We start from the raw sequence: 25112 nt of genomic DNA on the forward strand, positions 1-25112 counted from the left end.
TAAGAATCAACAATAAGTTTGCAAGAAATCCTCTGTTTCTTGTAGCAAAACTCTCATGTCTGTGTTGCCAAGCCGTACTCTAAAGCTTCTTTTATCTCTTTGAATAAATGTTCAATTTCCAAGAGCAAACTATAATTGCAGGGAATTAATAAACATCAATATGGAAAAGTCATTACGATTCATAGAAAAAAAAAAATTCACACCTTCAAACAAGCTCACTCACAAATGCTCCAACATGAATAAGAAAGATGTTTAATCTTTCCTATTGCAGAAATAATACTCTGCTTTACCCTCAGTCGCTTGGGCTCCTGGAAAGGATTATCATTGACAACCAGCACACTTACAAACAAGACCCCTCAGCACCTTCTTGCCCTACTTTAAAACCAGACCTGCAGCCGGGGGTGAGCGAAGAACTCGTTGAGGAAGTCCATGAGGAGGTCGATCTTGAGACAGCTGACACACAGCACCACGTGTTTTTCCGTCTGTGCCCTGTAGCGACTATAGTTGCCCCCAGATTTCTGCCGCTCCATCCACAGAAAGGCCAGCTGCTCAAACTGCATTTAGGGCAACATCCATCACATTCAACAGATGGAAATGGGATTAGGTTAGATAGAATACAGCAGAGACACAGGTGGTATATGAAAAGAAAAGGATGCCTTGTATTGTATTGTGTTTCCATTTGATTAAGGAGAGTGTTTGGGGGAATTAAGATAAGTGGAACATTTCAGAAGGGTGGATGAATGAAATGTGATAATGGGCACTAATAGGAATAAAGGTAATGGGAATTATAATGAAGCCTAAAAAGAAAAAACTTCAGACGTGTTGAGCATATCAGGCGGATAGAAGAATAGCAGAAAGTGGCAACATTGAAAAATGAAGTGATCCAAGTGTAACAGAATTTCAGATAGATTTACACAGTAAAAAAACCCAAAATGAAACAAGCAAAAATCCCCAAAACAAAACAGATATTAATGACTTAACAGGGTGGTGGGAGGTGAGAAGCTGATGGACTGAACTTTAGGCCTGCGGAATTGGATCTTCTGAGCTCTTAAGTAGTTGTTGCAATAAAGAGCTGCTAATGATTCCAATGTAGACATATTTCATTTATTCATTTTCCTAACCGCTTAACCCAATTCAGGGTCGCGGGGAAGCTGGAGCCTATCCCAGCAGTCTTAGGGTGAGAGGCAGGCCACACAGAGACAAACAACCACTCACGCCCACTCCTAGGGGCAATTTAGAGTACCCAATCAACCTAACATGCATGTCTTTGGATGGTGAGAAGAAGCTGGAGTACCCAGAGAGAACCCACACATACACGGGTAGAACATGCAAACTTCACACAGAAAGGCCACTGACCAAACCTTGCCCCAGCCAAGGATTGAGTCAGCGACCTTCTTGCTGTGAGGCCACAGTGCTAACCACCATTTGGTCATCCTTTCACCTCAGATAAATTCAGATGAATACTATCAGTTTCATGTTAAGATGGCACCAGCTTGTGCCCTTCTATAGGACGTGTGTGTTTTACTCAGCCATCATATGATGTTTGACAAGTGTTGTAAAAATCTATCTTCTTTTTGTAAATACCAAGATTTTTACATTAACACGGTAAAACTGGATTTTAATCAAGAAGAAGATTTTGAAAGTTGGCAGTTTATATTATCTTTTAATTAATGTAATCTCTCAAGTCAAAATGGCAGACAACCATGTTGAATAACATCTCTGAAAGTGTGATGAGATCAGGTAAAGGAAAACCCAGAGAGGCTGTAATAAGATAAAAAAAAAAAACTAAAAAAAACAAAAAACAAAGAAGGCTCAATTATGTTATGATCTGAGGCTCTGCGCAGCCTGGACTCTGCTCTGCTCATGGCAGGACTCAGGGTCAGACAGAGAGGCACATTCACCACACACACATGCTGGGGGCTTGCAGCGACAGTTTCTAAATGTCAAGGGGTATTTATGGATGAAAGATGGGGGAGAGGGAGTGGAGAAGATGAGGCGGTTACAGTGTCAATGATGAACAGAACATTATCTTGTTTTTAATGAGCTGACTTGTGCAAGTTTAGTGAAAGTATCCTCATGCTGATTTTTTTTCTTGATGCGAGGTCTTTGTGAAGGTTTTTCCCACCATACGGTCAAAGCTGCAGCCACAGCGAAAGCTTTATGAAAAGCTGGTTAATCATGTGCATGTAGGATGCAGACCCACACCAACAGTTTCACCAGCAAACACATCAAACTAACAACAGATAAAAAAAATTGGTATCTGATTCTTTGAAGAATTTCTGATCAAAATCAATGCTTAGTTCTCAGAAATACAATAAAACATATCCTCACATTGTTTGAGTATAAATTGTATTTCAACATGTTTTGATTTTGATCATAATAATTAATTTGTGGATTGATCCTGACTATGGATACTGCCTCAGTCACCTCCTCTACAGGGATGGCATCAAGCTGTACGCTAGGAGTGAGCGAGACCTTCACTCACTCATTTTGATCAAAATAATCAATTAGTTTTCAGACATGAACTCTTTTAATTGCCCACTATCTAAGAGCAAACATGATGTGCAAATATTTGTTATCCATAATTATTTTTATTATCCACAAGGATCATATAATAATATATTATTCTTCCTTGGACAAATGACATAATATTCCTAGTCATGTATATTAAGGTTTGAGCTGTGGTTTTTCTGGAGTTTGCATGTTCTCCGTGTATATCTCTCTGGGTACTCCGGCTTCCTCCCACTGTCCAAAGACATGCATGTTAAGTTAACTGGTTAATCTAAACTGTCCTCAGGAGTGAGTGTGAGCATGAATGGTTGTTTGTCTCTCTTGGCTGACACTATGATGGACTGATGACCAGTCCAGGGTGTACCCTGCTTCTCGCCCAATGATTGCTGAGATATGCTCCAGCTTCCCTGTTGTAAGGTAATGTTCCTTTGCATCTTTAAAGCTCTGCATCAAAAGAATCAGTTATATATCTAAAATATAAATTAAATATGAATTTTATGGATTTTTGTATAAAGTACATCCGTAAGAGTTTTCTATGTTAATACAGTAAAAGTACACATCCAGGAGGAATTTAGCTTTACACATCCGTAATTACCTTTTCAGCATGTAATCTAGAAATTTTAATGTATTTCCTGAAAAAAAATACATAGCAGGATATTGGAGCCCCAGACAGGCTGCTAGTTCATCAAAAAAGAAAAAAAGCTAAAAAAAACAAAAAAAAAAACATCCATGCTCCCTATTTAAGTGAGTTTAAAATCACAAATGAACAACATGAAGCTGTTTTTGGACTATCAGAGGGTCATAGTACTCAAAGAACCCTCACTGGCAAATGACATGCAAACCTCACAGAGGAGTTTAGCCCCAGCTGAGATTTGACCAAGGAACCTTTTTGCTGAGAGGTGACACTGATTACCGCCACAGCAGTGTGTCGCCCAAACTCCAAATTTATCCTTGTGAATAAGAAAAGTGTCACTGCAGGTATAAGACACATTTACTTTGAATAACAAACAAATATGCCCAATAAAGCTATTGAATCCAGATTTAAAATGTTAATATCTAAAAAAAAAAAAACATGTAAGAATTAGCCAAGCCTGTAGCGTATTTAAGAGATATCCTGCTCTGAAGGAACTTCTCTAACTGCAGGTACAACAAATACAAAGAGAAAATGAATGCTATTGGCACCATCATATGTTTTGAGAGACACACAGGCAGGGCTCTTACCCCAGGGATACAAAGGCTTACACAAATATGACACAAATATGAAGAGCGACTACTGGGATACAGTCAAAGTGATGCATTTGTCAAGGTGTTTTATCAGTCCCTGAATGTGTGTAAACAGCTTTTCTAGCTCTGTGCCATGAATTTCCCTCTGTGGAGCAGCAAAAAGACAAGAGACAGATTTAAGATGGCAGCGTGCATAGATGCAGCGGTTGAGTGCTCTTTCAGGAACTGAGTCAGTACAGAAGACTCTCATTGCTCTCTGAATAAAAATGGTGTTGTAAATCAGTGCAATATGCAGTGAGATTGCTGCATGCAAGGGAAAATACAAGCATTAGTGGTGGTAATGGGGGAAACTTTACTCTTATTGAGCTTATCAAAGAGAACAAATTAGCTTTTACAGGTGACAAAACCACACCATTCATCATATATAACTTTACATGCGCTTATGTGCTTATTTGAGCTGTGATTTGGAGCTGAGGGTCAGTTTAGTAGAGCTCTGTCTAAATCATTAAAGGTTTGATAAAATATAAGATGGACAAAGTGGGATTTTGCTTTCAGGTCTCGTCAGTTCATAAATCAATACAGACTTTAGGATCATGATTTAAAACTCACTTTCAAAGCTTTATGTGTTGAAGGGATAGTCATTTTTAATCTTCTTGTTTTAGGCTTATTTTGAAGACGATCTCCGTAATCTCTCACCTGGATGGGAAGCACAATAAGTGCCACAAAGATCATGATGACTACTAGCAGCTGTGAGGGCCAGATCCGTGGGGTGACATCTCCAAATCCCACTGTGGAGAAGGTGACCACGCAAAAGTAAAGCGAGTCAAACAGAGTCAGGTTGTTGCCGGCACGTTCCAGGTGCTGGATGCCGCAGATGCTGAAGGAGGTCAGTGGGATGGGAAAGATGAAGGTGATAAGAAAAGCAAGAAAAGTGAGCATCAACAAGACTTCAGGAGCTGTGTGAGGTATAGCTGCTTGTGTGTGCTTTTGCCCACGGGAACCTGCTTTTTAAGTGCTAAATCTGTGATTATTTCTTTATTTAGTTTTTATGCAGATACAAGAGGATGCCTGCTTGAGGAGATATGTCACAAATTTTTGTGCTGAAGTATTCAAGCTGTGGATAGTACGGTAATCTTTAAAAGACAGCTGAGTCAACAGGCAAAAGTCAATGCTTGAAATGGTCAGAGAGCTTAAGTCAAGCTGTGTGTGTAGGATCTGGCTTTTGCACCAGACATGAAGCAAGTTGACACATCCTCCACTGCGCTGAAGCAATCACCAGCTGTCATTTAAGAGCACCATCTCCCTCTCACGCTAACCAATTACTCCTCTGCTTTCTGCCATTCTTTCTTTTGGCTCCAGCAGCTGCATTTTTCATTCCTCTGTATGAATTTTTACAGCATGTATCACACCAACACCGTCTCATCCTTTCTCTTTCTCACTGTCCATGACTGTGACACAGTTCACTTCCCAGACTCCATCTAATATCTTGCTTTCCTTCACACCTCTCAGTTTGGCACCAGAGCTCAGGGTACTCACCATGTAAACATGAGACAAACCAGAGTGCTGATAAGTATCACCACCTGGTTAAACATGGCCGAGTGTGTCCGTTGGATCGCCCTGTGAAGATCATTCTGGGGATAAGAAATAAAAGTTATATGGAAACGACCAAAAAAAGAAAAAAAAAAAGAAAAAAAATGCTGTTAAATAATAAAATGAGGATGAAGCTAGCTAATGAAGGGCAGAAAAAAGGATGAACTATTAAGATGAAATACAGAATTTGATAAAACTTGCAAAGTATTTGAATATTTAAAGCAGCAAGGGAGAAAGCCATTTAGGTAAGCTGGATAATGTGGGACAAATGGAGGCAGAGTATTTAGAGATTTATGTCTTCTGTTTGAACGTTTTCAGACAGATTTACCTTCACAGCAGACTTTTAAAGATAAAACTGGTGGGCTGAAATGGGAGGGGGAGAGGGGGAATTGCATGCCAATGAAATGGCATAAAAGAGATGTTGAGACGACAGCAATGGAAAAACTCGATAAGGAGGCAGCATATCACTTACTATCATGTTCTCCAAAGCGTGTTTGGCCAGCCAGCAATTGAGAAATACTGGTATGAAGAGATTTCTTAAGGAGGGCAAAATCACCTGTCAAGAAGAGAGACGATCACTTGACATCAGTTTTTTTATATTTGCACTTTCATGGGATCTCTTCCAAAACACGTACTGATTACGTCAGTATGTGTCTGTTGTTATATTCTCTCTGTGTAGTTGTATCAGCTGTTAGTGTGTTGTGTCTCATGAAGGCCAAAACAAACAGCTGCCTGAGTGTCTTTATCTGTGCTCTGTAACACTTATCTCTCTACTCACAGTGATCATGAAAGGAATAGCGCTGATCATCTCCAAAATGAACGGGACACGTAATACTTGCTCCCAAACGTTGCCCTGGAAACACAAACCACACATAGGGGTCAGGAAACTCCATTGTCTTGGTAACCTTTTGGGATTAGCACATAATAGGCCTACTGCTGAGTATAGAAAGGGACAAATTGACAAGCTTTTGCTCCATAGCATTGATAGGGATGTATACGTGTTATACAACTCCCTTGTGTTCTCTGAGAGAAGAAGCAGCATTACTCAGTTTCCACTAAGCCTTGCTGTTCAATTAAGATGTCAACCATGGCTGTTTTTATGTGTCTGCTGCCTGGATGCAGCTGACGGGAATCTGACTAGTGTAGGTGGACATGCACAGGGTATGTCCACAGGAATCAGTCAACTCTAAATGCTAGGGCCTCTAGCCTTCAGAATAATCTGTAGAGTGAGCCCTTCATAGGCTTATAGTGTCAAGTACATCAAAGGCAGGGCAACCTGGTGATGGATCGGCCCCTCTTTGCTTCAACGCAGGGTCCTCCCTCTAAAGTCTTTCTGATCCATAACCGAATGATGTGAGGAAGCCATGAGGCCCCTCCAATGGCAGAATTGGTGGAGAAAGTAAAACATTGGTTCCGTGGAGTGAACAAACAGAGGAGCACAAAGTGGACAAACAACACCCTGAATAATGTCACATCCACCCACACCCACAGTCTTCCCACACATACACATCACACATGTGTACATCAGAGTCAGAGACAGCACAAAAGACTTCAGAGTGGCCATTCAGGACCATGGGAGGCTCACCTTGTAGCTGAGATACACAAGCAACATTGTTTCTGAGAAGCTGATAAAAGCCACAAGCACCTGCAAAAAAGAGGGAGAGGAAGAGACAATGAAGTCAGGAAAAGACAAATGTTCAGACACGGAGCGAGAGTAGACAGAGGGAAGGAGTCAAGATAGTCGGAGAGAGACCAGAGCAGAGAGAAATTTGGAGTCGAAGAGATGGAGAGTGTGGGTGGAATCAGTGGGTGTGCTGATGTTTGTGCTTCAGAGGGAATAGGTTTAAATGAAGCCAGAGACAGCCTGGTGTCTGATTTTATACCCATGTAAGTGTGTAATCATTCTGAAAGTGTAAATTCATGCCAAGCACAATAATATGAGTTCAGTGTTACAGCTCTAAAAGGATGTAACATAAACTTAATTGCAAATAAATCAATACAGGGAAAGCAGACATTTTGGCATGGGTCTAAGTTAGCTGTAACAGCACTGACAGGTGAAATGTGAGACTTTAATTATACAATAGTAATGCAATAGCCTGCGATAAAACTTTTGCTCCTGGCATTGATGTGGATGTCACTGTGACACGGACATCTTGCCATGACAACAGCACTCCCCCAACAGAGCAATCATGACAAAAGCTGCTAAGGAACGGCTCAAATAACCCACACTGATGATCCAGCTTTCGAATTGTCCAAATCCCAACCTGACTGATGCTTTGGAATAAACCCAGCCCCAGTGGGTCAAAACTATTTCAGCAACAGGTGGTTTGAGTGTTTTGGCTGACTGGTGTATGTGACCGAGGCTTGTTTTCACAGGAATGTACTGATATATCTGACCTGCAGTGCCCACAGCGGTAGAGGTCTATCAACCCAGATGATGAGTTTCCTACAAAGTGCAGGGAAAGGAAAGAACAGAGAGTAGAACGTTAAGATGTGGCAAAGATGGAAATACAAATATTACAGGTGTCATTAAAATGTAAAATATATAAAGCTCTCTATTGTTGAATACAGTGACAAAAAAAAAAAAAAACGTGGACCATGAATACAATTCATGTCAAAGCATAAAATATGCTGTTTACAGCAGAGCCACAGTGTGCTTACATTGGAGGAGGACAGTAATATTCAGAGTCAAATTTACATCCATATTGTGAGATAAAGGCTGCTTTTTTCCTACCATATAAGATACCGTGGGGCTTATCACGGCTGTTTGCCATTTCCACTGATGCTATGAGTCTACTGCCTGGAGCAGGAAGCGACCTGCCCCTTTCCTGAGCTCACTCTGTCAGACTCCTTATTCATTTGGAGCCAGAGCTTAGCCGGTGTCATTAGCCATCAATTAGATCAATAGCTCCCTGAGCAGGAGACATGTCATAGCCTCAGGTCCATGTGTGCTCTCTGGTTTTCTTCTGCCTCTGTTGTTGTATATTACATACTTTATCTCCACTAGATCGCTGCTGATTAGGCTGCACAAGCACTACATACATATTATGTTGACAGGTAATCCATGAAGCTGGATTGTGACAAATGAATGTGGATCTGTGTTGCTTAATATCAACATTGTGGATTGCAGCAGTTAAGTGATGTTACATTGATTGTGTTATACAACACTTCCGACCGGTGAGACGGGGTCGGGGATGTCAGTCCTCCAGGGTGTGTGGTTTCATGGTCGTTGTCTGCCGGCAGAAGCCATCACTCCTAATTAGAGGTATGCTTACCAGTCAAACTCGCTCCAAGGACGGGAGGATGTGTTTTGTTTGGTGCAGTTAACTTCGTTAACACTGCAGGAGGGAAAAACAACAAAAATGGCAACGAATGTGACTTCCTGGTCAAGCAAATATGACTTAACTTTCTTAATTACATCCTACCACAGTGTAATTTCACAAGCAGTACTTTTATGGGATGCTTTAAATCTCATTTATTGTCCCTGTGCTTTTGTTATTGCTATCAGGACCTGATTCTCAGAGAGACGCTGTTTTTGCCTCATTAAGTCCCTTTTATAAGAATTTTCTCTCACCAGTCCTGTCTTTCCTCTTGTGGGTTGTCAAGCAGGACTCGAACAATGTAGAGGAGGCAGCTCAGCACTTTCAGAGCAAAGTTAAACATTCGTACTCGCAGACCTGTGATTCAAAAAGAGGATAATTGGCCATTAAAAAAAATCAAAGAAACCCTTAACTAATGGAGCACATAAAATAAAGGAAAAAAAACTGACTGTGAATAAATTGGTACCTTAAATACTTAAGGGTGGAAATAAATAAACTGTATTGTAATCCTAATGACGCAGACACATGACACCATCACAAGGAGAAGACAAGCTGAAAAACGGGTGATGAAATGCAGAGAAAGAACAACCATGCTTTAAACACTAAAAATAAACACTTTTCTTCCACCAGAAGTAGGAGCAACTCATGTAGAAACAAAGACAGCAAACAGAAAATTCCCTTCTCATTACACGCAGAGAGGGTGTGATCTTAAACACGGGCAACTTACTGGATCTTTGGTTTTTGATGAAGAAAAGCTTGAGGCGCTCTTTGAAAGTGTTTTCATTCACATAGAACTCTACTTGCACCCTAAGAAAGGGACGGAGAGACGGGCAGAGTCAATAAGAGAGCTAAGGTTAATGAGAGAACTGGAGAATAAAGAAGAATGACACGCAGGAGGCGCTTCAGGTAACTGATGTGAAGTCAAGTGAACAGGTGAGAGAACAAAAGGTGGGGGGGGGGGGGGGGGGGGGGTGCACTGGGAACGGAATAAAGTGAGGAAGAGAAAGTACACACTTGAGTATATTGGGGATAGAAAAGGTGATAATGATTATTTGAACACAGAAAAGTATGGAAATAAGGCAGTGTGGCTGGCTGCTTAAAGACTAATGGGTTTTGGAGGAAATGGCGCTCCTTCTTGCCTGCCTGCCCATAGGCCCAGACAACTCCAGTCGGTCTCGTTATCTCCACTGATTAAATATAGAGCAACAAATTACTTCCCTCTGATGTTTCTGCTGAACATAGGAAGCCATAATTACTGCTCTTTCTGCCTTTTCAGTTCAGCACCCTCCTGTTGGAAGGACACAATCTCTCTCACACACACACACACTTACACCTTCTATACAAACACAATCCTAAGTACACATCGGCTACCAGGTCATTAGTATTATGAGACCACTCACATTCCCACCTGACACAGATTGTCACGGAGAGATGTGACTGAAATGACAAAGAGCGACTCTTCTGGCTGCTTCGACTTGTTCTTATATGTAATCAGACAGACTGCAGGTGACTGTATTTCATGTCTGATCACATCAGGCGGGAATTCTCCGTGACTTTCCTTTCATCCTATGGAAGGAAGAGTGGATGACTCAGGCCAGGGATGAATTATGCCTGGCCCGACACACTGGTCTCCGTTCAACACAAAAACAGATGAAAGAGAAGCAGAACAACTGCTGTCTATTCTCCTGTTTACAGGAAAAGAAAAAGGTGGCACTAGGGTGAGGAGGGGTCTTTCCAGGTTTCTAGAGATGTTCTACCAGCACACATGGTCTGACAAACAGAGCAAAACCAAAACCAAACCATCACACTATCCGAGCAACATTTGGGGGTGTGGGGTAACTTTCCTCTGTTACTATAGCAACATGGAATCTGTTGTCTTTTCCTTTCTCTCAAAAGAGCAGATGTGCGCAAACACATGCTTGTGAACTGTGTTCAGCCATTGGAGCTGATGGCCCCACTGCAACTTGTTGACGGCTCCCTCTGCTCTGCGCAGATCTCTGACAATAATGGTTTTGCACACGTGACGAAAAGTGGAAAAGAACACAGATCTTCACAGCTCAACCGCTCAAAACAGCCCAAGGGTGGGTAATTACACATTTTGATTGGAAAAATCCTTCATATTATCCTTGGGTTAAGGAGAACTTGTTGAAACTCTAGCTTATGCTTAGCCAAAAACTTTATGTTCAATAAAAGATCAAACCAAAAACAATAAAAAAAAAAATGTATTCAGAGTTTAAGTTGATTTGCTGTCTTAACCCCAGAAGAATCAAAAAGTAACATAAAAACAAAACTCATTAACTATATAAATATAGTGACAATGAATACGTATGTGTTACTGAAGGGGCCGGAGGGGGGACCGGGAGCAAAACCACAGCAGCACTGGTTAAATATGAGTGGTACTTGATGATTTTACACACTGCAAATGTAAAACACACCTATTAATTTGCTTTATTTTGTAGCTGCTGTACATCATACTGGTGAGACTCTAGCTATGGTTTTTAACATTACTGGGATTGCAAATTCTGAAAATGGACTGGTATCAACATGCACTTTTTCATATTTAGTAATGTATGAGTGTTGTAAACTGAACATTTGTTTGAAAGTTACAAAAATTATTAACAGGCAATACACATTTAGTGTAATCAAGTTGACTAGTTTAATTAGCGCAAAAAATGCTACAAAATACCTTAAAACTGTAGCCTTCTGTCCTTCGACAGCTCAAATGAATCTCAAAATGAATCCTCATGCACCGTATGACAAATGCAGCTGCCATTTACAGAAATAAATAAAACCAGTTATCTTCATGGTTAACACAGGAGCATGATGTAAACAGTAACATTTTCCATAAACACAAACACACACACACAGACACACACATATATATATATATATATATATATATATATATATATATATATATATATATATATATATATATATATATATATATATATATATATATATATATATACACATATATTTATATATATATAATTCTCTTTTTCGTAGTCATAGTCAGTCTATATGTATATATATATATATATATATATATATATATATATATATATATATATATATATATATATATATATATATATATATATATATATATATATATATATATATATATATATATATATATATATATATATACATATTGGTCACACTTAGAGGAACCACAAGGTCACTGTGCACCTGAAGAACCTGATCATTTTGGCACGCACAACTAATTTAAGACTGCAGAAAAAAAAGAGAATTAATTAAATTTTCTAAACTCATTACACTCAGTTTCTTCTGAACATTACAATGATGTGGTTTAATAGGCTTTCTGTTCCAGGATCTTAATTGCCCAATTATAAATGATCCTAAATGGCTTGATTGTGGAAAATGCTGCTTGTAGCCAAGAGGATACAAAACAAAAAACCACAAGATATCATAGAGTCCATGAAACTATTTACAGCATGATATGACATTGCCTTTCATGGCAGCTCACCTTTATCGTGTTTCTGAAGGATTTCATTAAAAAATTTCAGCTTTCTATCAAGTCAAGACAGTTTTCTTTTGCTACATGTTTGGTATGTGACCCAATGATCTGTGTTCTTACACAGATACCAGAGAATGAGAATGAGAATGAGATTGATGCTGTTTTTCTAAAAATTTATTTACTGATAGGATATTACAAACCATGTAATGGACTTTAAATGGCCTGAGAACTGTGTATAGACTTACATAACCCCTCTAAAAGTAATATAGCACTATACCATCTGCATACACTAAAAACCTGCACTATGACACGACTTTTTAAATTGATAAGAGCTTTTCTTTTGAAAATTTTATTTACTTTTGTTAAAATTAATTTATTTTGGGATACATTAATGGAACAATTTAAAGAAGTACTTGTATGATGTAGATGTTTCAAAGGTGAAAAAGAATATTTCCAACCAAAACACTGACATAATGCAGAGATATGCATACAGTGTGGTTTTTAAAATGTGTTGTTGTGTTACTGTTTTCGGTCTGTTGCACCTGTTAAAATCCAATTAAAAGTTGTATTGTGCCAGCTTTCTGTTTATATCCTCAGAAAAAGGAGTCTTTTTTTTTTTTTTTTTTTAACAATGACATCAAACAGAAACTGCACCTTGGTATCTTCAGGATAACATTGTTTTTCTTTCCCTTGCCACAGTTTTAGCTTATTTTCTTTGCCCGTTATTATTGTCTAAAGGTTGTTTGCTGATGTATGAAATCAAACTGTGCAAACTTTCTCCAATTTTCAACCCCGCATAGAGTCATTGAGGAAAAAAAACTGTCATCTCTTCTAGATGTTTTTTCATTTCTTTTCTTTTTTCCTTGTATTTTAAAGTGGGTACTGATCCACTGTAACAGGACGTATAAAGGGATTTGGAAATATAGCCCAATAAAGAGTTGAGTCATGGGACTGACTGAATTACTTTCAATGAGCCATGTGTTGAGATGTTTAATCTAAGAGAAGAATAGTGAGGAAAAATATATTAAAATGCCATAAATTATATTATTTCTAAACAAAAGAAACTCCATGATGACGCCTTAGGGTAATAACTTCACAACAGGGTCCAGGACCATCTTTAAAGCAAAAGCAAAATAAACAATTTAATCATTGTTAAGAAAAAATAAAGCCGAAAGTGAAATAACGGAAAAACTATTTCAATATATCAAATTCCTTTTGAAGAAAAAACCTGCAAATCTTTCTGAATTTTGTCTGTGCAACTCATCCAAAACTTCATTTATCAAACTAATCATTCAGAGCCAATACTAATGATTTCAGTATCTTCAATAAGATAAAACTGACTCTTTAACAGCAGTAAACAAGATGTCCTGTGGGGTCAGATAGATGGGCAGATGGACAGAAGGAGACGTGGAGGAGGACCTTAGTGAGAAAGAGATTGCTGAACCTTGTTCTCCTGCTGCTTCCACCCATGCCTGCCTCCCATAATGACACAGCGCTGGACATCTAATGACACAGTGGAAAAGACAAAAGAAACCCAAATCTCTGCATGCTGAGCAGCACAACGCTGCCTCATAACCTCACTACTGAACTCATAAACTACAGTCACAGCGGAGATGTAGAAAAAGGAGAAAAAAGGTTATCAGGTAAAAGAATATCATATATTATTGCAATTTATTCTGTTCAGCAATTAAAAAAGGTGGAAAATTCATAAGGAAAAAATCTTGATGGGGATTTTTGGGTTTTGAACAAATCTCCTGGTGTCTCTACCAACTGCAGTATGTGTTGCTGCCATTTACCTTTCTTTAATATTTGGATGTGTTTTTCTCAAATAGTTGAGTGTGTTATTATTAGTGAAAACATTTGCATGCTTTCAAAAGGCTTTCAGATGGTGAAAGTTTCTATATGTGAGTTATGCCAGTTCTCCTGATACAGCATCTGTTATAGTTGTGACATATGGGTTTGTCACCACTCTGAGCTCTTTGCTGCACTGTTTGAGCTGTCTCTAACAAGTTTGTGTGGTTTGAAGTTAACACTTTTCCTTCTTACCAGGGGATGCTCACATTAGGGTATGTAGCAAGCATAAAGTGTATAATTATTCTGGAACAGTGGAAAGTAGAAAGTACCAATCCTTTTAAATGTTAGGACCCATGATTTCTCGGTAAAACATTGCATTATGACAGAATGATTTATTTTATTCCCTTCATCTACCTGTTATTCTGTAACAAAGCAGCCAAAATAAAAAATAAGTCAGGGTATATTTTGATCTTTAGATATTGGTCAACAAACATAGAACAGGTCACAGTGTATAAGTACAGGGAGGACTATGCAGTTGGGTTTGTGGCCTTCAGATGGAAATGGAGGGTTTGAGCAAGCGAACTTTCAATAAGAGATTGTACAGGATTGTTAGCCTGCCGCTCTATTAAGTGAAAAATCACACAGTCACTGTTGACCATTTACAGTTTGGAGTGGATGCAGTAACTAGGAGGGAGTTCCATTTTTATATTTCTGTATTTATTTTTGCTTTTGGCATTTTCAGTCCTTCATAACCTGTTGCTTTAATATCATGGTTCATAACTTTTATTGGTGCCACTTACTATTTGTTGCAACTAGCTGCAAATTAATGTTAGTGTTTGTACTTTGTGCATATTCTGTACTTTGTGCATATTCAGAACTCCAAAACACAGATGCTAAACAATCCATGTGATGGCAATATATCTTTAGAGCATTGTTTTCCGTAGTATAGCAGCTGCTTTGCAGCTGGACAGTGAGTACATATCGTTCTGACCATGTATATTCTTCCAACTACATATTTTGTAACCCTTAAAACTTACCATGCATCTCAGATATAGGCCTAAACATCTGACTCCTTACTGTAACCGTTTAAGTGAGAGACATGTAGAAAGTGATAAATCCCAGGTCAGAGGGAAGTAAAGAGAAGTGCTGTATGAAACAGTTAAGAGAGCTGTCAAATGCATCTTACATGGATGTCAGTGGAGTAATGCCATCCACAAACCTATCTCTTTACACGCAGCTCTGGCTAAATCAGCAGTGTGGAAGATGAGGGAGGCGATTGTGGTGACACATGTAACAAGACGTTAAATGTCTGGATGTCTGGAGCTGCTTAATAGTGACATGATGATGAAGCTAATATGAGTTTAAGCTCAGTGGAAAGGTAAGTGAGGAAAGTTTAGTAATTTTACCTCTTTTTTGTCTTTACAGAGAGAATGCATTAACCGAAATTGCGTAATGCCACATGTACTGTCATGAAATCAGCTGGATCCCAATCAATTTCTTGAGATCATTTATTAGTGTCGGTTTGTCATTGATCTTCGGACAGAAATCCCTTGCTAATATCTGGCATGTAGCCTGCATATCTGAGTCTGAAAAGATTTGGGAACAGCCACAACTTAATGACTCTAGTTATTTAACATTATAATTATTATAGACTTGAAGGCTCTCAGTTTTAACTTGAGGGTATTCATATCCAAACTGAATAAGGGGTTTAGGAATGAAAGTTCTATGATAACTAAGCTCTTTCTGAGGGGTACAAATCTAATTGGATAAATTAACATAATCCTGAAATTATCATGATCATGTTCATTTTCAATACTTTACTGACAATCATTGTATGTAATGACTGCCTGAAGTCTGTAACCCAAAGAACTGTCTTCTTTGTCATTTCTTTACAAGATTTTTTATTGCAGCTATCTTCAGTTTTTGTGGGTTTTTCAGTCTTTATTGGTCTGAAATTAGCATGTTGGAGAAAATTCCATTTCATTATCTTTTAAAGACTTTTTCACTGTATGCCTCATGTAATTGTCATTCAAAACTACATCAGCGTCCAAATATTTCTTGACCTTACACTCTCTTTTAAATAATGGATTAGATTTCTACAGTACTGTTTCAAGGCACCCGAAGCACCTTACAGTCAATCTATTCCTGATTCATACTTAGTAATGGTGAGCGCCACACGAAGCCACAGCTGACAGAAATGTTGCAGCCAGTCTCGTCCAACAGCTTGACTGTGGGAGCGGTACTCGAACTGCCTTCCGGTCATTGGATGACCTGCTCTACCACTTTAACCCTGGTGTATACAGTCACATGAATTCACACAATCTGTCTTTTTAGACCTTGAAAGCATAAATTTACTTGGTATATTATGATGCTTCCCTAGGCATTTGGACAGAGATTTCAGCAAACCAGAGCATAAAAAATTATTTAAATACGCAAAAACACAGAAAAAAGTCTATGTCAGGATAGAAGTTTCCCTTTTTTTTCTTCTTTTTAAAGCGCATATTTAAAAATCTACAATCTATGCAATTTTCAGTCATATTTGGTTCTGCACCTCGATAACTGAATGAGTGGTGTTCTTTTTATTCATTGATTGTATATTTAAAAGGCTTCAAATTTAAAAGTGCACATGAAATGCTTACATTTATAAAAGAGAAATTTAAGTGATGCAATAACTCTATAAAGACATATTGACTCATCATATGTGTAATTAAAAAAAAAAAGGAGACAAACAATAAAAAAAGGCAAATAAATTCAGTCAAATGTAAAAGGGTAAATAAAATTGCACATCCCACAGGGCTGCTCTTACATCTTAATAGAGGCGAGGTGTACGCTGCTTCATTCAACCAATGGCCAAGAGGACAGTTTGTCCCTGACCCAGATACACAACCATCACATACAGAAGTGAGCAATAATGGCAGGTGAAAAAAGACTGTGTGCACATATCTTTGTTGAGGAAAAAAAAATCTTTTCTTTTGTTAAAAGGCACATATTTTTCTTTCAGTACTTGCAAAGCAAAGGTTTGTGTGAATAAGGAGTCAGAAGAAATGAAAAGCACTTGTTCAAGAACATTTTCTGCTATAATGGAATTCATTTTAATGCTTCATGAAGCTGGTAAGCACTTCCATAAAAACACAGAGATGACTGAAGCCTTCACAAAGGATCTTATACTCTTCCTTTATATACCAGAATATAACTAAGAAGAAAAAGATGTCTTGTTACTGATTTATAACACCGCTGCAAGCATTTTTCCACAGTCACCAGCAAATGCTCTTTACATTCCACTGGCCACAATTATTTACAGGAAATGTGTAATTTAATTCAAAGTATACTTGCAATAAGTACACATTCATGGCAGCGGATGCTCCAAACCATTTCCTGGATTACCTTCCCATAGATTAAAATGGTTCTCCAGCCATCGCCCACAACTGCACCCTGATGTAACTGACCTTGCCTCACTCTCCCTTTAGATTATCATTCACTGTGTTTATGATTAAAAGAGGATCTGCTGCTACATTTGCACAGTCTCCTTTTGATCACCCCGAAGAAGGAACTGAATACAATAGCTGATCCAGTGGATTACAGCGGCTGTTAACAGTTTAACTCATAAAAGCACCACCTGGACTTTTATCTGATTTAAAAAAAAAAAACCTTGTATTCATTTTGTTTCACATCATGAAACAGAGGGTTGGATTTGGAGCACAGCTCTGCTGACAGTCATCATATTGCACCTGCATTAGCTCCATTTCTCTATACATTTAACATTTAATTGTATTATCGTGAGATTTAAATCTTTCTTCACAGCAGTTTACAAGTCACCTCTTTAGAGGATAATGTTTGAAGCAAAAGGAGTAAAATGTGAGGAGAATCCTCTTTGTCTGTCCCATGTGTCTCTGAGGGTATAAGTGTTGATAAGACCATTCATGCATACAAGGTTTGGGGGTAAATTTAGCACAGCAGTTCTCTGCCCCCCACTCTACCGCCTTGGGGCCTTCCAGTTAAATTGTGCACCGCAGGATCCCGACGTGGTCAGGCTAGTTAGCCCAATGCCTATGCCACCATCCAAGGCAAGACATGTTTATCTAAATCTAAGAAGCTTGTTAAGATATTTGATATAGAAAGCTTATGAGGGCCTTGTGACAGCACTAAGAATGAAACAGACAAACCCTGCACTAGTTTTGTTCTTGTTGCCGTCTCGGGTTACTGTTAATCGAGAAAAATGAGAAAGGGGGCATCTACTATAAGTCAAAAACAGTATGTGTTTCAATCTCTTATCTTCTAAGTTATGCCCAGTTACAAGATGGACAGGTTTCTGGAGCCCAATACAGTGACTGTAAACTGACTGTTTAAACGCACTGTCTCTTACTCTGCCATTAGTCTTTCTTGTGCAGAGCTTTTTCACAGAGAGAACAGTGAGAACTTGCATTCATAACAACTCTTTGCAGTCAGATCCTGCAGAGTGAATGTAAGCCCTCCCAACTCCTTCTCATTTGTTCTCAAACAGACCTATCTTTGATGTTAAGCCCTACTTGCAACCTATCTCCTTCACCAACACCCCTTCACCAACAATAATTAGAATGTCATTTTTAGAAGGTAAAGATTTGTGTTATCACACTGTTAAAGCCTCAAAGCTTCCCATTAACAATGCAAATCCCTCAATTAATTTTATTAGCAAGTGGGTGTCTTTCATCAGACCTGTCTGGATGTTTTCTGGGAAAAGATGTACACAAGACTCAAGAAGGAGGATGTTCCCTTTTTTACCTATCGTCACACACTCAGACACATCTCTTTACTTTCAAATCAAACTTTATTTATAAAGTGCTTTTCCTGCCAAAGACAACACGAAGTGTTAAAAACAATTAATGCATATAAAAAAAAAACAAGTTGCCACACAACAAAATAAACAACATAGCAATTTAAAAAATACACTCATAATCTCTCACATGCAGTCACACATACATCAACATGCATGCACATACATGGCAGCCTCCCCCCATTCTACGCAAACAAGAAATCTCCCCAATTTCTAGTTTCTGTCTCTCAGTATAAAGTAATAAAAATAATAAACATCTGACCAGACACATTGTTCATCATATGCTCCATGTGTATTGATTAAAACGTCAATGCAGCTCAGGCTTGGCAGAGTAAAAAATTGATGCATAACAAATCTGAAAGTCCACATTTCTGGACACAAACCATCAGCTTTCTGAAGAGCTGCACGACTGAATCAACATGAGACCTGAAAAACGCACTAAAGCATTGTAAAACTCACTAGCATGAATATTGGCAATATTGATGGATCATGCTCTTAGTTGGCTTCACTAGTTTAAGGGAGAATTAAGAGTGTGGAAAAAAAGGATTGTGCAGAGCTGACAGAGATACAGTGAGGGAGAAACGATGTGGAGGCGACAGCCAATAAGAACTTGCTTTTAGGACAAAAGCCTGTAATTTGTATGGAAATCCTGGTAGGCTCCTACTGAGAGTATTGCAGGAAAATTGTTATATTTCCCATTTTTAAGAGAAAAGTAATACAACTGATTCTTTAATAGCAGTCATGTGTGCATTAATGAGCTGCTATGATCGTTCTATTAACACAGACAAGACTGATTTACCTACTGCGATGAATCTCAATATGTAAAAATTAGTCAATGCATCTGGGACAAGAAGCAGCAGAATTTGAGTGACATAAAAAGGCAATTTTCTGTTAATTCATTAGAAAACACAAAAACCAACAACCAGCCAGAAAAATCCATTAATTTCATGGCTTGCTAGGGAGTATTTCAGGGAAAAAAAACCCCAACTTCCTTTGAGTGTCAAATTCTCATCAGCCTGTGGTGAAGATCTGCATTTGATTGTTTAGTCATCTGGCATTTTTCTCCAAACAGAAGCCTCTGACTCACTGCCAGAAAGTATAAATGGGACTGGTGAGATCAGAACAGGCTTCAAAATGTTCCTACTTCTTTGTCTTAGACACATTTCTGTAACAGAAGGACAAACATTTACATAGAGATCAATTACCAAGCACAACCTCAGCCAGTTATGCTTGGAAACAATATAGGTCAGAAAAACTGGCTGCTTCAACCCAACTTTCACCAGCAGTTTCTGTGTCCAGGAAGATAACAACCCGATTTACTTTTCTTTTGCTCCAGTTTGGCAAAAAAAAAAATAAATAAAAAAATAAAAAGGAAAGAGAGAGAGAGAGAGATGCAACTAATGATGAAATGTCATAAAAAAAGGAAAATAAATCTAAGATGTTTCTGGTTCTGAAGGTAAAGTGAACTGCAGGCATCAAATCAAATGAAAAGGAGATCGATGTGAAATGAATTATTAAATCAACATTCACCTCGCTTTGCTATCTATCTATCTATCTATCTATCTATCTATGGCAACATTCTCACACACAGTCACGCCCAAACAGATGCGATGCAAGATGAGTGGAGAGAAGACTCCTAAAGTGTGACAGTAATATTGGGCTCAGTACATTATGTTCCTTCTAGAGCAGAGTGTAATCATACGTGTTGAGGAAATAAGTTTAACATATGCATAGAGACCCTGATGTTTGAGCCACTGTTTGGTCATGCTGTATAAGTATGAGCACCAGCACCACATAGAATGTTTAAGATGATCAGGAGCTTCCCAAGATTTATGGAGCATGGCAGACAAACTCTGTGTGATTCAGCTGTAATTAAACTTCTGTCACTATCAATCACAGCCCTGACTTTCTGTCCAATCAGTTCATTGCACAGCTGCTACTTTACAGGCAAAAAAAGAGGAAATTCATCTTGACTGCTCCCTCTGCCATAAGTGTCTGAATATCTGAGGATGAAAGCTGTTGTGCACAAAGTGGTAAATACACACTTTAAAGACAGAAAGAGGCAAATTTCCAATTTCAGGAGCTCATTTTACTCATCTACAAACTGAACCTGTGACAGATTTAAGAATTAAATAAATTCACACATAAATGATTGACGTTTTTCATAGATCAAGGTGGCATACTTGAAAGTTGTCACAAGAGAAATGTGACAATTTTCACTCCTTTATTAAATAAAAAAAAAAGCAGATGGTAAAATTCTCTTTTAAAAAAAAGAAAATACACTCTTGACTTCAGAAGCTAGTAATGCCCTGTTTGAAAAAGGTCATTTATACGTATTTTGTATTGCTATTAATGAGTATATGACATCTGCTCGCTCACACTTTTGCCAGTTGTCTGCAATTTTTAACTTTTTTTTCCTGCAAAATTTACAAACAAAAAAAAATCGGCAAAATTTTTTATTCGGGTGCCAAATGTTTAAAGTGGAACTATTTTGTGTATTTCAGGATAATTTATTTTTATTTGTGACACCAGAAGGGCTGGGATTGATCGAGTTATTGTCACAAATCGCTTTATTTACTTCAGACTGACCCTCTCCGTAGGCTGTCAGATCAGCCTGTGGGGTAAACGAGTGGATTGAGACTCTTCCGCATTAAGCCCCGCCTCCCGCCACCGCACTACATCGGGAGCGCACACCGCAGCTGCTTTCTCCGTCATTGTAACATTTCATAAACAGAAGAGTTAGGCTAATACGAACTCAATAAAAAAAAAAAAAAAAAATACAATGTCAACACATAGCATACAGCCCTACATGTTGGAACCTGAATCAGACCCTGAAAACAAAGTGGAAAATAGCAACCCACAGCAACGAATGCAGCAGGATGTCTCTCTTTGGTAAACTCACCAGACATTGTTGGAAATAACTTTATGCAACGTTTTCCACCTGCCTGATGTATTTGTACATACCCTTGTTAACCAGTAGAAGGTAACCAATCACGGAACCTTATCCCCCGGGACGTCACAAGGATTTTGAAGTAGAAAAAACTCTCTAAAACGACACGTTTTTCGTCGCCATGAAAACCGAACGGAGCGCATGCTGGAACTTAAACTCAAACTCAAACATGCGTTTAGGTGATAAAGAACGGTGCCACTCACATGTCTGATGAGCATTCAACACTGTAACACTGTAGAAAGCTCAGAAAACTTGAAATACCATAATAGCACCCCTTTAAAAAAAAAAAAAAAAAAAAAAAAAGGGAAAGATTTGGCTACATTGAGCATGGCAAACAACATTTCTTTTTCTTTTCTTTTCTTTTCTTTGCTATAAGTCTTTCAAAATTGACCATGTAGCATATTTCTTTTATAAATCTCTGTTGGTAGACATTTGCGCTTGACGCCATTTACAGAAACTCAATGAAACTCCCAGGTTTCTGAATGTCATTTTTTGGCCAGATAAATCTTTATAAACTGTGAGAAACTTTCTTTAGCCAGACATTGTTGTTGTTCGGTTTTTTTTTTTGTTTTTTTAAAAAATATTTTTAACAAGACAGATAAGGACCAATAATTGTCCTTTTATGAAGGTCTAAGAGCTTCATTTGACAACTTATTCTTATGATTTTCATTCACCTGTGAAGGAAACTTAAAAATGTTTAATTTCTTTGACTATAAATCTATTATTAAAAGCAACTGTTACAAAGAGAATTCAGAGCATGAGAATTAAGATATGTGGAAAACTATTTCCACAGAGTTTTTTTTTTTAATTCCCATTCATTTTTGCACCTGGCTGCAGGGTATGTACTTAATTTAACAGCTCCAGAAAGGCATCACATGAATATCTAACCAAAAGCATAACGACCATGTACTGGTAACTCTTTGTTTTTTAGATCCCATAAATCATGACAACCAGGAATTTTATCCTTCCATTTTCTTGCTGCTTTTTTGGGGTCGGGTCATGGAGGCCTAAGCAGGATAGCCTAGACTTCTCTCCTCCTGGACATAAACTTTCTGTCTTGGTTCTGTTGGATCTTAATGCCATATTTGACGCAGACCACCAGATTTTATGAACCTGACTCAGAAGTCTAGAGGTCATCTCAGGTACTGCTTTTAAATGGTTTGACTCCTATCTCACAGATCCAAATTCTTTTGTAGGTTTGGATACATTCTCCTCAGGAAACCATGAAATCCAATATGAGGTTCCCCAAAGATCAACTGTAGGCCAAATACCTTTTACTCTGTACATGTTGCCATTTGGGGACGTCGTCAGGAGACACGATGTTGCTTTTCACAGCTATGCTGATGATACACAGCTTTACATCATCATGTCTCCTGATGACTCAGCCAATTAATACTCTTTTAAAATGCATTTTATATATTAAGGATTAAGCTCTACCTTTTCATTTTAGGTTTCACTTGAATTTTTAAAAAAAAATAAAATAATCTGCTAATTTATTTATTCACATTTATGTTTATTTATTTGTTGATTTTTATCTTTTATATATTATTGTCGTACCTGATGTTATGACATATATTTATATTACTTAGGTTTAATGTTATTGTTCAAATTATTGATTTACAGAATTATGGTGTATTTTTCTTATTTTGTTATTTTGTCTTATGTTTCTTTCTTATTTTATCTTTTTAACTTTTTAGCTCCAGTCTTTTCCTCATGAGGATCCTCCTTGTTGGGGGCTGTGCCTGTCTGATCAGAGTGGTCAGAGGGGTCGTCCTGGCCGGGGTTGTTGGTAGGGGTTCACCACTGCAGTCTTTTGGCTGTGGTGTGGGCCGTTGGCCTGCCCTGACATGGACGTTTCCTGTGACTGTGTCTCTAGTGGTCATTCCTGGGGCGGCTCCTAAAGTGGATGGATCGCCCAAATATTGTTTCCATGCAGCAGTGATAAGCCAGATACAGAGATAGAATCCTGAAGGTAGTTTCATTTGGGTCAGAGGAAAAGGAGGGTTGTGTGTTTGGACTACATGTGTGTGCATAAGTATGAAATTGTTTTTTATGTTGTTAAGCACTTTAAAATGCATCTGTATGAAAAGCGCTATATAAATAAAGTTTGATTTGATTGCTTCCAGCTCATCTGGTAGGATCCAGAGGCATTTGCAGCCCAGCTGAGAGATTAAGTCCCTTCAGTGCATCCAGGGTCTTCCCCAGGTTTTCCCTCTGAGATGGATGTGCGCAAAACACAATACCAGGGAACCGTCCAAGAGGCATACTAACCAGATGCCTGAGTCACCTCATCTGGTGCCTCTCGATGCGGAAGAGTGAGCTTCTCACCCTGTCTATTCAGGAGAGATATGCCACCCAGCAGAAGAAACTCATTTCCACTGTTTGTGTTTGGGGTGGGTTGCTATAGGTGAGGGTAGGAACATAAATCCACTGGAAAATCAAGAACTTTACCTTTTGGCTTTTGGTTCTGCTTCTGGGGGTTGTCTGAGCCACGCTTTGTCTGGTCCCTCCTCTAAAGACTTGTTAGCTATTAATGATCTCACCAGTGGCATAAAGCCCCCACGGCATTGCCCCCAGGATCATCAGAATGCACAAACTCTGCGCCGCCATAACGTGGCAGCTCAGGAAGGGAGAACTTCAGGAATTCCCAAAAACCAAATAAATCCACATCATGTGCCACAACACTTCTGACACTCGCTTGAACACTGTCCTCTTCATCGGTCTCAGCAGCCAAAAAACATTACATTTAGCTCATACAGTAGCTACAAACCCTCTATACATCCCTTCCCTTTCTACATGAAATTGTGTTTTGATAAGTTCTTGTTTCTCTCTTTTTCCCCCTGTTCTTTCAGGAATGAGGAAGCTGCTCCTATCAGAGTTTTTCATGGGTTTCCAAGAAGCAAAACATTTGTAATCAGGTGACTGAGGTCACACTGCACAGGAACAGGAGTCCTTGGGCAATAGCTGACAAATTACAGAAGGCCACTGGAGCAAAGCCAAAGAGACCAGACTCATTTAGGCTTCGAGTGAGCATCCTGCAACCTCTCTGCAGGTCACGGATGAAACAGACTTCATCATAGTGTTTTTATAGCTTGAGAAGATTATACTGAGCACCTAAAGCTTTACTGACAGACAAGACTCCTATTACATGTCATGAACAATGTATTAACCTTGCCTGTGTTCTAAACACAGTCGGTGTCTGGACCTGAATCAGTTACCATACATTCAGGTTTCCCCAATTATCTGATGTGAAACACCCACTCAAGTCCACAAGCAAGTGTTTTGGGTCTCATTTCCACCCAGCAATGAGAGACATCAGGCATGAAATGGAGGTTAATATTTTCTATTTGACAGCATGATGAAATGATCAAATTAAGCAATGCATATGATGCACATCCAACCTATAGTGCCCTGTAAATGGAGTGTAAG

The 25112-nt window shown here is 38.6% G+C and overlaps 1 protein-coding gene across 1 annotated transcript in view; it reads right to left on the minus strand.

The window, feature by feature from the left end:
- kcnt2b (potassium sodium-activated channel subfamily T member 2b) overlaps positions 1-25112 on the minus strand; it is a gene marked incomplete at both ends in the record, with an annotated part of 39858 nt that overhangs the window by 14147 nt on the left and 599 nt on the right. The window contains 9 exons of the mRNA XM_079253090.1: positions 390-554; positions 4432-4612; positions 5272-5366; positions 5798-5881; positions 6104-6178; positions 6911-6970; positions 7723-7771; positions 8900-9002; positions 9373-9452. Of these exons, the coding sequence (XP_079109216.1) occupies positions 390-554; positions 4432-4612; positions 5272-5366; positions 5798-5881; positions 6104-6178; positions 6911-6970; positions 7723-7771; positions 8900-9002; positions 9373-9452 (892 nt within the window). The remainder of the gene's footprint in view (positions 1-389; positions 555-4431; positions 4613-5271; positions 5367-5797; positions 5882-6103; positions 6179-6910; positions 6971-7722; positions 7772-8899; positions 9003-9372; positions 9453-25112) is intronic.

The sequence above is a fragment of the Telmatherina bonti genome, assembly GCF_933228915.1.
Source record: "Telmatherina bonti genome assembly, chromosome: 14".
In the NCBI taxonomy this organism is placed as follows: Eukaryota; Metazoa; Chordata; class Actinopteri; order Atheriniformes; family Telmatherinidae; genus Telmatherina; species Telmatherina bonti.